At 38.8% G+C, this 17,838-nt stretch overlaps 1 protein-coding gene across 3 annotated transcripts in view; it reads left to right on the top strand.

Annotated features, from left to right (window-relative positions):
• Nucleotides 1-6,641: 6,641 nt before the first annotated feature.
• COBLL1 (cordon-bleu WH2 repeat protein like 1) overlaps nt 6,642-17,838 on the top strand; it is a 142,003-nt gene continuing 130,806 nt past the window's right edge. For all 3 annotated transcript variants that reach the window (XM_072961072.1, XM_072961071.1, XM_072961070.1), the window contains exons 1-2: nt 6,642-6,872; nt 7,545-7,659. In XM_072961072.1, the coding sequence (XP_072817173.1) occupies nt 6,863-6,872; nt 7,545-7,659 (125 nt within the window). In that variant the 5' untranslated portion in view covers nt 6,642-6,862. The remainder of the gene's footprint in view (nt 6,873-7,544; nt 7,660-17,838) is intronic.

Raw genomic sequence — 17,838 nt, 5'->3', positions numbered from 1 at the left:
TGCTAAGAATACAGAGGGATCTAATTCAACTTACACTTGTTCTGTACAGTTTTCAGAGTGTCTTGCATGGTTCTGTCATCCCACGGTAGAGCATGGATTATTAATAACAAAATTCTACATTTTATAAGTGCCTTAGTTCTTCGTTTGGTCAAGGGTAGGTAGCTCACTCCAGGATGCACCTGAATTTCTGATCATTGAACTTTTTGTGTTTTGCCTCCCGGACCTTCATATTCCTTGGATGAAACTGGAAACATCCACAATCTCCAAGTCTCCCCAGGCCAAAGTGGGTTCTTTGGGACAAGACAGGTTTAGGTAGTCAGTATCTTTAACACTGACCTAGAGTTCAAGGATGGGAAAAGATGTTCAGCATGTTGTTTATGCAATAACATTAATTTGCTGTGGAGTAACTTTAAACAATGCTATCCATGCAGCAAGGTAGCTGTAGTGTCACTGAAAAATAAAAAAAATAGACACCAGAAGAAGGAACTTTCAATCCCAGTGTTGTGGCTTTAGGTAGTCCATTTGCTTCAGTTCCTAGAATTGTAAAGTAGGGATACGAGTGTCTGTCTCTGCAAGCTCTTGAAGGGCTCAAACTAGACTCAGTGAATGAAAGTGTTTTGCAAGATGTTACAATGCAGTCTTACTAGTAATCATCCATGTATATAAATTCAATAGTTTTTGACACAGTGAGATTGATTACTCAACACAGAGGCAAAAAGAACTCAGAGATCATAGAATATTTATAGACTCATTATAGAGATAAAGGAAATGGAAGATTCCCTAGCTGAGTCACTTGATCAAGATCATCATAAGTATAAGAAGCCAGAACTCTCAGCTTGGAGCAGAAAGACAACTGCTTCATAGACCGAGCCTTAACCAAGACACAGAGGGCTCCCATTTGCAACATTCTTTAAGAAAAGGGTCTCCATTACCTCACTGGACACTTACTCTGTTTTCACTGGTGGTTTTTCTTTGCCAGGAATAGTAACTCCCCTCATGTCACCCAGACAATAAGCAGCCAAGCCAGGGATGTGAACTCAAATCTACCTGGCTCCAGATCCTGAGCTCTTAACTGCTGTGGAACTTAGTTAACCACACACATGCTCAGCCTCCTATGAGAAAAGACGGAGGAAGGGGTGGCGAGCCCTGCCAGAAGGAAATATGCTGAGACTTGTTAGCTTTTATGCCTGGAAAGCCAGAGTCGGTGGCTGCCCGGCTCAAAATTGTACATTTTGACATACATGGAAACTGACAAGCAATTAAGAGTTTACCAAGCTCTTTAAGACTTACAAAGGGAGAAATGTAGCTCCTAATTATAGTTACAACTCAACAGGCAATATTAAAATGCTAACCACCAAGATTTTGTTAGGTTTATTATATCAAATAAATATAACTCGAATTAATTTTTCATCCTTAGCCTTTTTTTCAAGCAAGGAAATATCCATATTTGAATGATGTTTAAACTTTAAATCACTTGGGTATTTTTTTTTTTAACAACGCTGATACTTCAGTGACATAAAAGGGCTTATTCTCTTCCAGCGAGTAAGAAATTTACTGCCAACCAGGAACAGATTATATAATCCAGAAACAGAAATTCATTTTGGCAAAAGGACATCTTAAAGAGAGAAGGAGAATTTTAGACAACTTAATGCTGACATATCAGAATCTGTAGCTTAGACTGTGGATGGGTACTGAAAACTAAGCCCTCCTGCATGTCCACTGTACTGAATATTTACACACCTGCGTGCCTGTGCACGTTTCCGTAGGCCTCACCTCTGTCCTGGAATGTGGGCATGGGAATAGGAGAGTCTTTGCCTAGAAATGGGTATGATAATATAGAACTACAGTGCCATTTATAAAAGACATAGCATACTAAACTAGGTATTTTTTCTTATGATATATAGGACTGAAAATACATTTATCTTTTTGAAGAGAGGTAGAGGATTCTACACTGATTACTGACCAATTTCCTTTAATTTTCACTTGGTTGAGGGCCACAAAAATATTACTGATGATCCCAGTGGTCTGTGAGCCCCTCCAGGGCAGTGGCAATATCTTTGCCATCTTTGTTCCCCGGGGACAATGCTTATATTGCTGACATTCAATAAATAGTCCCTTTATTGAAATAAAATTTAATTCATGAATATACAATCTACTTGGAAAGTCTGTTTTAAGAAAATGTTCGGTGATTGTCTAAATTTCAAAATATAAAGTCTGATGAATTAAAAGCACATGAAAATTAACCAGAAAGCGCATCTATTTCTATACTTTTAATCTCTAGAATGCTTGGTTATAAGTGAGCTTCCAAAAGATAAAAGGTATAACATGATAATATAATTATATTCTAAACATAGGGCCATGGAAAGTGTAACTTACACTTTTACTTGATAGACAGTATTGTTCTTTTTTTCTTTAAACTTGATATAAGTAAATATTAATTTTTTTAGAGAAAAAAGGGTTTTACTTATATTTTAGGAATATAATAGCCAAATATGACTTCTCTTTCTTCTACTTAACAGTATAAAAAGTGTAATATCTTCCACACTGACCCTCCAAAAACATACATGTGGTATGCAATAAAGAGGAGGCATACATTATAGTAAATACTTGATAACCTGAAGATTTGTATCAACACTTCATTCAAGTATGTCATATATTTCACACATAAATGTCATGAGCATTCTTTACATATAAAAATAACTATGATTACCACGATTATTAAAAGCTATATAAACAATAGGGCTTTTAGGTATTGTATTTCCCTTTAAATAAATTTAATTAACAATTGCTCTTAAAAAAAAATTGCTCTTGAAGTAATTTCAATGGACAAATTGAATTCTGTAAGTTCTTATAATCACATACACTAGACATTATATTAAACATGAAATGATTTAAAAAATTAATTTTTTAAAAATTTTCCTGTGTATATTTCTGTCTTCAATGTAAAAAGGAAAAAAGTTTTCCATAAAATCGTGCTTTCTGTATTAAAGAAATTATATTATTGCAAAAAATTATACCTAGTGAATTTATTTATTTTCACCTATGAAACAATTGTTGGACAGTTTTAAAGTAAAGGATATTAAAATAAAATTATATGAAAATGAATATATGTATTTTCATGTATTACTGAAGCATTATGCTGTACACCAGAAATTGACACAACATTGTAAACTGATTATACCTCAATAAAAAATATATATATATACAATAAATATGTAAATAAAATTATAAATAAGAATGAGAGAAGAGGGAAAAGCAGATATGCCAACGACAGAGAGAGGCGGTAGTGACCAAATAAAAACCCTGGCCCAGGATTCCTGGTAGCTAAGAAAAAGAAAGATTTTTGGTACTTTGAGATAAAGCTTTCTCATAGAACATACAAAACTTTCTCATGGAGCATTTATATAGGGAACATTGAATGTTAGCAACACTTGCAAAATTTTAACCTATTTTTTGGACTCTGTAAATTATAAAACGCTAAATGAAGATGAAATGATAATAAACTATTATGGATATATTCCAGACCTGGGAATAAAGCCACAACCCCAGTTTTTAGCTCCCTGTTGTCATAAATAAATTTATGCATAAATACCTTAATGAAACACATGCTTGCCTGAGATTAAGTAGCTTCTAGAAATACGAAGTCTGAATGAAGAAGTCCATTAAAATTGAGTCTTACCTTGCAACTTCTCTGATCTTGCTATGGAAAGACACACACACACGCACACGCACACACACACACACACAAAATATAGGAAGATATAAAATAATCACTTCCTTTATGTTGTAATATGTAGAAATGAAATGCATAGGAGGACATTCACCACCTCAGAAGTGTGATCTTTTTTTTCCACTTCAAATAATAAATCTTTTAAGTGGCACTTTTACTTGAAGAAAAGCATACTTGAACATTAAAAATGTTTTCATCGTTCCAAAGTTTACAAAATATTTAGACATACCCCAATTTCATTTTCTAACAAGTTTTGCATTGCCCACTTGAACCAGTGGATGTCTGCTTCTTTTTATATAAACACATGTATTTGCTAAGTATATAAACCGCTTTATTTTTTAATATTCTCCAGCAGAAATCTGAAACCTAGATTATCATCCAGAGACATATATAGCTAAATAGACCTTCTCTCTACCTGGTGATTTTGAAATTAAATCCATAAGGTAACCATGTGGAGAATAAATCTTCTCTCCCTAGCAGGATAAACTCAACTTTTATCTGTTCCATTTAAAATGGTCTATCAGCTGCTTTCAATTGTTCTCCTCTGACATGAGGTCCCACTTGCCTCTTACAAGTCTTCTGAGGAGGGGAGTTTTTAAAAGATTCCCTCACTCCTTAATTCATTCCACAAATATGTGCAGAGAGCTTCCTGTGTTCTTGGCTATCCTTTTAGGACACAAAGGATGAGAGTGGCCCCTTAAGCCATCCAACTCTGTTACTGTGTAAATGAATAACTAAAACAAAGTGTCATGGGGCCTGGCCCCACCTGGCAGAATCTAAAGCAGGCTAAGAAAGGGAAGGGCTGATTCTCCACGTACAGTCCGGAAAATCTTCCAGAGGAGATAACACCTAAGCACATGCATTAAAAATGCCTGGATGGAGTGGGGGAGGGGAGATTTCCAAACAGAGAATTTGAGCAGAATCTTGGAAACTTGGGCAATTTTGCAACAGTTCAGCACAATGAGAGGGAAGGATGTGTGTGTGTTTGGGGGTGGGGTAGTTTCCCACTATTATGTACAAAGATTTATAGCAACGTCCATTGCTATTTTGCTAATGAACTATGTAAGCAGCAGATTACAGGGGAGACAGTTTAGTGCCCGCCATATGAGAACACCAAGCCTAGACTATTAGGGATTCTGAAAGTTGTCAAACATAATTATATCTAGGGTAGGCTAAGGAATGCCAGACAACACACCACTCTATATTTTAGTAGCTTAACCCAAGTTTATTTCTTGCTTTATACAGATTCCTCTGTAGGTTCTGCGGCTCTCCAGGGCAGCTGTGCTCAGGGTAATAGTACAATTGTACAGGATCCCTCAGTCCTGAACCACCTTCATCTTAGTATAAACTTCCATGATTGCAGCAGCAGGAGAGGAGAGTATAGACTGTCAAGCACTGGCCCTTAAGTGATTCTACCAGGTAATGAAAGATTTTATACCTGCTCACATTTACTTACCAAAGCAAGTTACATCACCATGCCTAATTTCAGTGGGGTGAAGAGTATAATCCTCCCCTATGCCTAAAACTCGAAGGAGAGCAGGAGAGATTGGTGAGCACTCATAACTGCCTTCAGCAGTTATGAAATGTTATGGTAATGTTTTATGTTTCAGATTAGACTAATGGAGTCAATAAAATTACTAGCATGTCATAAATTAAGGTGGAAACTAACAAATGTTTAATCTTCATCTGGTGATGGAAAGTTATAGACTTTAAGTAGTTTCACTATTACTCAATGTTTACATTATTGTCTGTGTGAGCAACTGTAAAAACGAGTCATTTAGAGGCATAACTGATTCATGAATTGTTTAACCTGTGTTTAATAAAATCCAGATGGAGATAAAGGAATTGATTAGATTAATATTAATATTACATAAAATATTAAAAAGCAACTTTTTCTCATGTGGTTCCAATATTTTAACCCAAATAAACCACTTTTTTCTTTTCATATGGAGAGATACACTGAAAGGAGTATATTATGCACAAGAAGGAATAAATAATAATGACTGTCCATAAGAGACAAATGGTATATTACTAGGTACTTCCTAACATTAGTTTCAGCAATCTTTTTGGTTGCTACAAGGAGCAGTTAGTCAAGCACTGGTTCTAAGTATCAATTTAATTTTTACCACCTACCATGTGTTACTCTACTAAGGGTGAATTGGCTAACACAGATGTGTTACTTGATTCTAATACCACAGTAGAGGCCTGCTTTAGGATGCTCCTTCACCTAACCTCTCTACTACAGTTTACTGAAATATTTTTAAACTGTAAAGTTAATTTCTTAATTAATTTCACATTACTTTTCTGAATGCAAGCTTTAGGCCCATCAAAAATGGCTTGCACCTGACAAGAATTGGCACTTATAATAACATACAAGATATGCAAATATACCAGTTTGTCAGGTGTAAAGAACACCTAAAGAGCAGGCACGTGGGAACTAAAACGTACAAACAAGTACGGTTGTGTTTATGATTCCTTTCTTCCTGTAAAATTTAAGGTGAATAAAATCTATCATTCGATTCTTAGTTTATAGACTGTCATCAGACATAATATTGTTCAGTCCTCATGTCACAGCTATTATAGGCTTAAAATTTATATATATGCCTTTAAAAACGGGGCAAGCTTAAACCTGCCCCTGATTACAGTGTCAAAGGTATGCTTTTAACAGAACAGCCACCTTAGAGGTCAGGTTTAAAAAATAAAAACACACCACCACCCAGGACGAGGAAGGTCAGCCCGCAGGGAGGGCAAGCTGTAGGCCCCGTTCTGCGAGTTTCTGCAGGCACTTCCGCGGCCGCCGGGGTCCTCCCCTCAGCTGCTCGCAGGGCAGGTGCCCTCCCTTCCTCCCCACCTGTGCGGCCGGGGCGCGCCGGGCTTCCCGAAGCGACGCCCTAGCGGTGGGAATGGGAACACTCCGCGTGGGAGCCTCCTTTCCGTTCGGCTTCCCTCGCTGGACCCCAAAGCCCCCGAGCCCTGGGGGAAGGAAATTACCACTCGGTTCTCGCCCACTCCCTCCCCGTTTCTCTCTCCGGCTCGCTGCCTGTCTCGCTCCGATGCCACCGAGCCCGGTCGCCACTTCTGGGTGGCCGTCCGGCGGAGGCGGCTGCGAGCTCCCGGGCTCTGGACAGGGAAATGGGGCAGGGTGAGTGAGCCGACCCGGGGAGAGGCCCGGCAGCCGCCCGCGGGGCAAGGAGAGGCGCTGCCTCGGCCGGGCGGGCACCGGGCTGAGCCTCGGAGAGGCTGCCGCTCTCCCCTTCCTTCCAGTCGCGGCTTGAGAGCCAAAAGCGAGCGCGCTGGCCGGGGGAGGGAGGAGTGGGAGAGGAAGCCGCGGGAGAGAACAGGGAGCCTCTGTCTCTTTTTGAAAAGAAAGGAGCCTTCCCAACTTTTCCTCGCGAAAAGTTTTCCCAGGGCGTTTTGCTTGTGCAAACTCGGCCGGAGGAGCCCGGGATCGCACTGCCGGCGTGGCGGAGGTGCCTGTGCGCCTCGCCCCTCGCCCCGCTCCTCCTCCTTCCAGCCAGGGTAGCTCCGCTCCCTCCCCACGAGGCGCCAAATGGCTACCCAGTAACCCCACGGGGCGGGGGCTGCAGCGCCGCCTCCCGCCGCCGCCGCCGCCGCCGCCGCTCCGGGCAGCCGCTAGACCCGGCGGCGGCGCGCCCGCGGGTTGGGAGCCGGGCCCGCAGGTGGAAGCGCACCCGGGAGACGGGCGGGCCCGAGGCTGGGGCGGCTCGGGCCGGCTGCTGACGCGCGGCCAGCCCCGCTCAGTCCTCGGGAAGGCGCGCGTCCCGCCCTGACCCGCCGGCCTCTCCCACTCCAGCAGTGACGCGCCGCCTCAGAGCCGGAGCCCGCGCAGCGCCCCGCAGGGCGATGGACGGCAGAGCCCCGCGCGCTCAGGACGCCCCGGCGGCTCCCCAGCCGGCGGCCCCCGCAGGGTAAGCCTCCCGCTCCGCGCCGCCGATCACCGTGGACGGGGAGGGCGAGGGCAGCCGGGCCTCCAGCCGGTCACCTGGCTGGCAGTTCGCCGCCCCGCCAGTGGCCTGATTCTCCCGTCGCGGGACACGCGACCGACGAGGCTGCTTCCTCCCGGCCTCCTCCGAGGCTGCCCGGGGTCGGGGCTCGGGTCATTTTCGATTGCTTTCCTACCCGGGCTGCTGTGAGTTGCCTAAGGGCAGCTGAATGCCAGGAATTGAGCGAGGAGTCCGAGAGCAAAAATGGTAACAAAGAGCTCCTTGTTGGGGCTCTGGGAGAGCAGAGGAGGATACCTGTAAGTGAGCTCCTGGGAAGGGGGAAAAAAGTTTCCTTGGCCGAGGGCTGAGGCCCAGCAGGTGAGCAGTGTCAAGGTGACTGCTGGTAAGGGGCTTTCTGCGAGCGGGTGGAGGGCGACAGGAAGGTGTGCCAGCTGTCAGCCCACATGACAGTTCCGGGACCGGGCCGGGTGCGCGCCTCTGACTGGGGGTGTGTGTGCCTGTGGCCAATTGCTGGTGCCAAAGCCCAGCGCAGAGTCAGACTACAAGCAGTACTTTTCATCGTATCCTCACGTGTTTAGAGGAGATTGGAGGGGAAGGGGCTGTCACATGGTGAGTTAATATTAAATGAAGCATTTCTTCCTGCCAGATATGCTAATAATCACTTTGCTAAGCGTTTGGGTAAACAGTAATGAGAACAGGTAGTTCTGCAGGAGAAGGGGAGAACCTGAATATAACCTTGGTCTTGGTAAACAGTGAACGCTTAACATGGGCGCTAGATGAGCTTCCGAAGTGGGAAACCCCTTTGAGGAAGTGTAACGTTTCTCTGCAAGTGTCCCCCCAACTCAATTTCTTTTCTGATAGTTAATCGGAACACAGAAATGCCCTAAAGAAAATACAAAATTTTTCAGAAGAGAAACGCTAAGGAAAAACCGACTTTGTAACTAATCAATGAGAGTTGTACAGTTTTCCTGATTTAAGAGTAGAGAAGTCATTTTTCCCTGGAACATGACACGTGTTTCCTTAGAAGCAAGTCACAGCATGTTTATTCATCAGAGACCATGCGAATATTGGCAGTTGTCTAGAGGAAACATGGAAAAGTCTCAAAGCAACATGACTAATGTAAAAGATATTTATAATAATGCTTACGTAGAGGAAACATGTAGTATATGAATTAATTCTTTCATTTTGTTCCAATTAGTTATCTTCTCCCCTCTGCAAATAGCTGTGTTTCTGTTGACTTTCGTTCCTATTCTTTCCTCAGTTTTTTCATTTTTTAGATATTATATATTCTTTCATATATTGTCACATTAGGATTATGAGGAAAGACATATATTGGCAGAAACATATTAATCATAAAAGCAAGGACCTGCAAATGGAACCCAGATGTATTCAGGTACCCCAAAATAAGATAGTATTAAACTGGTGGATTTGAAGATGGATTAGGTTAAAGTACTGTTAAAAAAAAAAAAGGACCCAGCATATGCACATACACAAAATACACTAATACACTTACAGGTTGTTCAGAAATTAAATAATACTTTTGAGTAAAATAGTCAAGTGAGATCAGATGGTTCTGAGATAAAGGAAACGGAAAGAACTTTCTAGTGATGAGCATGACTGTAGTAAGATATGTCAGATTTTGCTTTTGAGAATTTAAAGGTTAAACTGATAAATTCTTTGCTTCAAAAGAATGTACAAAACTGCTTTATCTAATTTCTCAAATATGAAGGAAATACTTTTTAGGAATTTTGCCTTGTCCTTTCCAAATTTAAGGAAGGACATCTGGAAAAATGCTTCAACATCTTATCTCAAATACCACCTCCTTAATGTATCATTTTACTTTGCATTATTCTATCTGGAGAAGTTAACAATATCGGAAAGGTATAAACGTAAAAGAGAGTTTCTTCTCTACTTTTTCTTTTACTTGTCTGTCTTGTCTCTTGGCATATTCCAAGTGCCTATTATATAATATTTGTTGACTGTTCAGTATTCAGTGTTGCTTTTGTTCTTTTTCTCAAAACCCCAGAGCATTAAAAAGGTTTTAATTGTGGGGAAAAAAATTATCCTAGACACAGGTATTTGGGAGGTGGCAGAGGAAATCCAGTCAATATGTTATTATAAATTATTAGGTTTGGAAAGTAAATTCCTTACTATAAAACTAATTAAATCATGACTTATTACTCCAGTAGTCTATGAGGCCTAGTTTAGTCCTAATCCTTGGATATTACTGTTCTGAAGAATCCCTCTGTGCGTAATTTTCCAAGTTTTACATCGTTGTAACAGGTCACCTTGAAGGAATTTAGTTCGACTCCTTAATTTACAATTGAGAATCTGAAGCCGAGACGCAGTGATTTAAGTGAAGTCCTGGAGCAAATTAGTGGCAAAACCTGAAGGAAAACCCAGGACTTTATAGTTGCCCAGTTCATTGTGTTAACTGCATTTAATCTTTTCCTAACCACAATATGATAAATTTCAGAGTCAGTTGGGAACCTTATCTTTAGAACTACTAGTACTGGTTTTTCTCGCCCAAGAATACATATGTGTATATTTAACCCTATGAAATTTAAATGTCAAAAGTGTAGTTGAGTTTGTTTTAAGGGCCCTTAGTGTTGATTCTGAAACAAATTTTCAGAAATGGGTTAGAGTAAAAGAGCCTGTTTTTTGAAATAATTTTGCAGCACTGGCACTATGGAGTTGATTGAAGACATAGTAAAAATTAAGAAATGATTTCATTTCAGCTGCTGTCTTAAGCTTTTATTTGGATGCATTATTGGTTCTAAAGTTTTACTGGTTGTATAAACTTGAGTACTTCTTGACTAACATTTATTCACTACTTAAAAGTTGAATGCCTTAGCTGAGGTTTCAACATCACTTGGGTATCTTTAAAACTAACACTCAAGCTCTAACACCCCTATCTATTCTAATTTTAATTGGCCTGGGCAGGGACAAGGGCATGGGGGGGGGGGTTAAAATGCTGCTAGGTGATTCTAATATGCAACCAGCTCTGCGAACCAAACTGTTGATTAAGTCGATTTCAACAGCTGAGGTAGAGATGAAGCTGTAAATGGAATGAAGGTTGGTATTAATCAGTTTTTAAAGAGTCTAACTTTCAGCTTTATTTTAGTTTTTAAAAGATTCCATTTTGGTGCTTTACAGTATTGTTTAATTTTTTTTTTTAACTCTCTTTTGAGGAAGTATATTAACTCCATTTTACAATTTTGGAACTGGGATTCAGCTTAATTAACATACGCAAGGTCATACAATGCTAAGGGATGCAAGAGTAATAGAAATTAGGTCTGATCCCAAAACCTATGCTCTTCACTAGGCCTGTCACCCAGTATGTTTGCTACCACGGACTATACTGAATGTATTATTCAAAGTGGCTTTATAGATGCATTGTCTTGATTCTTCTTAAAATCATGTTCATAGCATAATAAAAAAAGAAACCTCCTACATATTCAAATGCATAAGAGAAAACCCAGTGCCTCGCATTTGAAAGAAGCTTAAATATTTGGTTTATGTCTTTAAAGTCGTATTTAACATTCTCACGTGTTTGGGATGATTTAATTTTACTCAGTAAATTGACAGCCTTCTTTTGTCAGATGACAGTCATATCTGTACTTAGTTTTGCTCTTTGGCGGCTGTTAAATTTATTATAGCATAATTCCGAAAGTGGGTTTTTGACTACCAAATAAGAAAAATGAAATTGTTTATGAAGACAATTCTAGACATTTTGTTCAAAGTCTAGTTTCCCCTGAATATGTTAGAGGATAATTGAATAACATTGTCACTTAACCTCATTATTGAAGTGCCAGGTATATTTATATAATAATAATTGTCAAGCTTCATGTTATTGAGACAGCTGCTTTTATATAATTAATCAGTCAAAACTTGTGAGCCCTTATTGTATATGAAACATGTTTTTCTAGGCACTGGGAGATTGGCTCCTGATATTAAGAGCTTTACTGAAAAAAAAAACTATCTGTAACTATGAAGGGAAAAAACAAAGGAAGGGGATATTAGTATAGAAGTGGTAGTTTGACATTAACTTTAAAAGTATTATAGCTATGCTTAGAACTTAAAATGTAACATCCTAGCTCACTTGTCAGCAAACTTTGGCTGAGCAAACTATGTCTAGAAGGTTGAAACGGGCCCTCCACTTGTTTATCTTTTTTCTTCTTTTCTCCTATTGTTTTTATTGTGGTATAATAGACATAAAATTTACCAGCTTAACCATTTTTAAGTGTGTATTTCAGTGGTAGTAGGTACATTCATATTGTTGTGCAACAGTCATCACCATTCATCTCCAAAACTTTTCATCTTGCGTAACTGAAACTGTACCCATTAAACAGTGACTCCCTCTCCCCCGGGCTCCCCAGCAACTGCTCTTCTCCTTTCTATCTCTATGATTTTTGACTACTCTGGTTACTTTATATAAGTCTTTGTCTTTTTGTGACTGGCTTATTTGACTTATTATAGTGTTCTCAGGGTTCATTCACATTGTATCACATATCAGAATTTCCTTACTTTTTGAGGCTAAATAGTGTTGCACATTTACTTAGATCCATTTATCTATCAATAGACACAGGCTGTATTTTAGTTATTATGAATAATATGGCTAGGAACATGCGTTCAAATATCTCTGAGACTCTGCTGTCAGTTTTTTTTTTTGCATTCTATTTAATTGAAGTATAGTCAGTTTACAATGTTGTGTCAATTTCTGGTGTACAGCATAATGTTTCAGTCATACATATACATATATTTGCTTTCCCATTCTTTTTCCTTATAGGTTACTGTAATAAGATATTGAATATAGTTCCCTGTGCTATAGAGTAGAAACTTGTTGTTTATCTATTTTTTATATAGTAGTTGCTTTCAGTTCTTTTGAAGTAGAATTGCTGGATCATATGGTAATTCTATTTTTAATTTTTTTGAGAACCCCCATACTGTTTTCCATAGCGACTGTACCATTTTACATTCCCGAAAACAGTGCGCAAGTCTTCTGATTTCTTCACATCTTTGCCAACACTTCCTATTTATTTATTTATTTTTGATGGCAGCCATCCTAATAAATGTGAGGTGGTATCTCATTGTAGTTTTGATTTGTATTTCCCTATGATTAGTTAGTTGAGCATTATTAATTGTGCTTATTGGCCATTTGTAAATCTTTTTGAGAAATGTTTGTTAAGTCCTTTGCCTGTGTTTCAGTTGGGTTAGATTTTTTGGTTGTTGAGTTTTAGGAGTTTCTCTACATATTCTGGGTATTAATCCCTTATCCTTTACTTGTTTTCATAAAGAGTATTCTTGGCACACGGCCAATCCCACTCATTTGCATATTGTTTATGGCTGCTTTCATAATATAGTTGAGTAGTACAGACACAGATATTATGGCCTTCAAAGCTAAAACTATTTGCCCTCTGTCCATATACAGAAAATGTTTGCTAACCCCATGGGCTAATTTATGAAATTGGTAATGAAGTAGTTATTATTTATACAAAATTTGTTTATGAGGGGTGTCCAAATATTGAACTTCAGTATAAATTGGAACAAAATGATGTTTTGTTTACATAAAGCAAGATATATCTTACAGTAAGAGATTTTGCAGAATGATGATTAGTGGTCTCTTTTTAACTCCTCCCCAAAGTAAAGACGTAGGCTTGGCCTGCTGGCAAGTATTGTAAAATTTTAACATTTATATGATATCAGAATATACCTTAAAGAGAAATTCTGAAATTCTGTCTTGAAGACACTTTCATGAAAAATGACTGATATATAGTTAAGGTGTTAGAAACAAATGTGCCTGAGAAAAAGTTGGACTAAAGGTAGAAGGAATTCCTGTCTAGTCTTTTTCAGTTTATGCCTATTTTATGAGTTAAGCAAACTGTCTTTAAAATTTTCAGCAAGTGTTTTTGTTGTTGCTGTTAAAGATATTTCAAATCCTTAAGCTTTTAGTGCTCTATCATTAGGGTGATAGTTGTTATATAAGACCTTTTTTTTTTTTTTTAATGACCTTGCTAAATTTTTTCCCCATCTGTTACAGTAAAAACAAACTAAAAGTATGGGAGAAAGAAGTTTCCCATGACTATTTATAAAGGGCCAAATGTCTTCAGTTTTCGTTCAGACTTCATATCTGAGGAATGAATCCCTTGGAAAAGAATCTCAAAGACTGACTAGTCTTTAGAAGAATGAAAGAGTGAGCTTTTTTTTTTTTCATATATTTTAAGTTCACAATGCTGTTAATAAATTTAAATACATTAAAACTATTTATTGACTTTGGACATTAAAATAAGAAAGCCGTGGAGTTGAATTGTGGAGTAGTTTGACAAAGAAAATGCTTTAGTTGGGATGGTCATCTCATATATAGAAAGATGAAAATGGTACTATTTGTAGCTTTTAACGTATTTTAAGTAGTTATAAGTCTATACAGAGATCCAAATTTCCAAGTTTCACAGGAAAAAAAATGAAAGTGTTTGGGTTTCCAGCATGTGCGGTGCCCCGCATTGGGCAATGTCCTGCTTATAGCTGTGCCTTCTCGTACTGTGTGGCTCAGAGGCAGGCCTTCAGGAATTTGGTGGGAGGACTGTGCACTGCAGAACTGAATCGTTTTCTTAACTGCCTACTCTCTAGGAAAAAAAAAAGTGTAGTCCCATCAAGTCTTTCAGGTTTGTGGTTGTGAGATGATGAGAATGGAGGTGCTAGGTGAACAGGGAGAAGAATGATCTCTGAATTTCTCATTTTAATTTCTTTTAGTTACTCTTGTTTCCTTCCTGTTGAATGCCTTCTCTCATTGAACTCAGAGCTTTAGAGATAATACAAATAATTATTTTTTAAAATAGACTATGGATTAATAGGACAGAGGTTTTCCTTTCTAATTGCCTCAGGCTTGTAGAAGATTACTTTGGATAGAATTAAAAGAGTGAAAATACCATCCATATTTGGGGGGATTTGCTTTTTAAAAATAACAAGTGGTTCAGAGGCAAGCCTCTGAAGTGGGGTCAAGAAAGAACCTGAGGTACAATAGTTTGATCCCAAAATCTGGTTGTGCTTTTAAAACAATAATTCTGATTTTCTTGTGTGGGGGGTGTAGGTTGACTTTAGATAGGATTGAATGTCAGAGGAATCAGAATATTTTTTAAATGATGATATAATTAGAAAAAGTGCATTGTTTCTCAGTGTAATTAATTTGAGAGATTAACACTAATTTGTACACATTCTGGTGTATTTTAAAAAATTAAATACACTATTTCACTTTGTAGCCTACCATTGCGGCCTCTGTTCTTATGCTGAGATATATGTGTAAGGAGGTAGTTAAGATGCTCAAATCTAGGTGGGACATTTATCACCAGTCCTTGTGGACTTCTGTCTCTCTAACCTGAACACCTGCTGTTTTATGCACATGCACACACACACATGCTATTATTTCTGGAGAGATGGAAGGGAGGAAGTATTAGATAACCCCAAGGGGAATAGCCAGAGTTTTAACAGCTGCTAGAGTCGTGTATCAATTTAGTTGTGCTGGAAAAACAGGAAATTGAGTTACCAAGTCTGAAAATGGCTACCACCTTGCCATTCCCAGGTCTGATGGATGTGCTGTAGTTTCTAGACCAATTGAGTCCACAATAACCAAGAAAATTATAAGAACCATTGAGTTGATTTTCTTCTTTGTGCTAAAGTGGATGCATGTTACATACAAAGTGGAAGTGGCAGAGAGAGGAGCAACCGTTTGTTTGTCTCTTCTTTTATGCCAGATAGGCAAGTATCACTGCTCCAGTAAAGAGACAGGGTCCTTGTCTTATAGACAACATCTGTGCTACGTGGTCTCAGGCAGTGCTCATTATTCCCAGGTGTCCATGATTCGGTTAGTAGTTGGCAGCAAAACTACTGAGCAGAGTGTCCTACCAGGTTATGCAAGTGATTTCTTCCTGTCTTTTGTTTCCATATAAGGTGGTCATTCCCAGAAAGCAGTTAGATGCTTTAACTTAAAGCAGAAATCATTTTTGCTGTGCTTCAGGAGAGCAGCACTGACAGTGGCAAAGCATCTTAGCAGGTGGAAGGAAACTAAGTTTTACATTCCGTGTTGCGATCCTATGATACCAGTCTTCTTCAGTTTTCTCTTTTGCTGAAATGGGGTAAGTTTTACTGTGTTAGTTTATTTCCTATGAACTTTTCCTCTCTTCTAGGAAAGTTAGGTGTGACTTCCTTTGAATGAAAAATATTTAACGCTAGTGATCTGAAAGCGGAAATAATACGGATTTCCCCCTCACGTTTAATTAGGGCAACTTTTGTATCTAGAACCTAGTCCAACCTGTAATCTACTCTAGTTTACCACAGTTTTATTTTTGAAATACAGTCTGGTCTGAAGGAGCAATGTCTAAGAGTAGTTCATATTTGTTTGTAGTTCTGTATGTATGTAGAAATACATAGGAAATTCGCTCTGAGATGATCCCAAGACAGTGCAGTCCTGAAGTTTGTACTGGTAACTTTGTGAAGCCTAGGAACGTGCTCCCAACTAACGTAGTGCTTATAAGTGGTAAAACCTAGAATGTACCTACTTACGGGCATTTTCAGAGTTTTCTAATCAAATTCAGGATTTCGTATACATATATTATATATATATTTGGTGCATCACTTGGGATTTTCATTTTTGTGTGAATGATAGTTATTTAGGACACTAAGCAGATTATGCAAGCTCAATTTAGTAGCAATTTTAAAAGTTATCTAAAGATGTTGAATGAATATTTGCATTCTTCCAGGTATTAAGCACATCAAAAGTTGAAGTTGGTTGTCATGAATCTTTGAATATCATGGACTTAGGGCATTCACAGTTTCCTTTTATCACCTAGGCAAGGTAGAGACCAAGTTTCTGGAACCCCATAGATAATTGTAATGGTTTGAATATAAAAAAACACCCCATGTATCATTGGTATTAAAGGAATAGCCTTGGAGCACCCAGAAATGACGGGCCATGCTGAAGGCATGCATAGTTTAGGAGGCAGGGAGTAAGTACACTGTTGGCTATTTAATTCCATCATCAACATCTTCACCACTATATCGGTCTTTGCAGAGGATAGCATACAATTTCCTGTCAAGAAGCAATTTTTAAAAATTCTGGCACTTAACCATTTTGTTTTAATAGTTAAAAGCTATTTAGAATGCTTCACTCTCCAATCAGACCTAGTCAAAGCCTTTGTTTATTGTCATGACTGTTCATTCTGGCACATGATTTGTGTGACTATTGAGGACCTGTCTCAGGGGCTGAGCTTTGCACACATTATCTCTGTGGCCCTAGAAGTATTTCCTCAGAATGATACTCGCCAATGCAGCCCTGTGTCAGCCATTCTTGTGGAAGCGATAGGTGAGTGAGCAAAAAAGGAGGGGAGCTCTTAGGAGTTGAGAATGGAGGGTTTTTTTCCTTCCTGAATTGTAGAGAACCAATCAGCTTCAAATTAACACTGCTAATGAGAAACAGTTTTCATTGATAGATGCATTTAAAGTCCCCAAATTGGCTATATCAAAGCTGAAAAATGTTGGAAGTGTTTATTTTTAAAATAAAATGGGAAAATTTTCAGAGAAATGGTAATACCCTGTACATATGCAATTTGATTTTTAATTTTATATTTAAATACATTAAGTGTATCTCAGTTGTCTATATAATACTGATTTACTCCCTTTCCTTGGGCCTCTTGTGATCTGCTTATGTTTGTATACTACTGCTTCCTGAAAAAAAAAATTAATTTCATGGGTTGTGAAGGGGAGAATTTTTCTGGCATTTATCCTGCTTTGGTTAGCCAAGTACATGCATGCTGTGCTAAATGGAAATGTAGAGATAATTAAAATTTTATTTGGGGATGTAGATGAAGAAAGGAACAGGAAAACAGGCAAAATACAGTCAACGATGGAAAAATGAAAAATGGAAGAGTCTCTGATGGTGGAAGAAAAGGCAGTGGCGAAAAACTGCTGGACTGTGCTGGCACTGAAACGACACTTCAAGGTGTGAAGTCTTTAACCTCATGTTCAGTTGGTAACTCTGGTACTGTTGGTTGGTGAAACACTTCTGCGATCTTAGGTTATTACAAAGCATTTTCTGCCAAAAACCATATATAACCTCTTCAGAAATACCATGTATGCTTTTTGTGGGGAGAG

Source organism: Vicugna pacos, chromosome 5 (genome assembly GCF_048564905.1).
Source record: "Vicugna pacos chromosome 5, VicPac4, whole genome shotgun sequence".
Taxonomy (NCBI): domain Eukaryota; kingdom Metazoa; phylum Chordata; class Mammalia; order Artiodactyla; family Camelidae; genus Vicugna; species Vicugna pacos.
The sequence above is the reverse complement of the archived record's forward strand: the minus strand, read 5'-3'. Positions and strand labels throughout refer to the sequence as shown.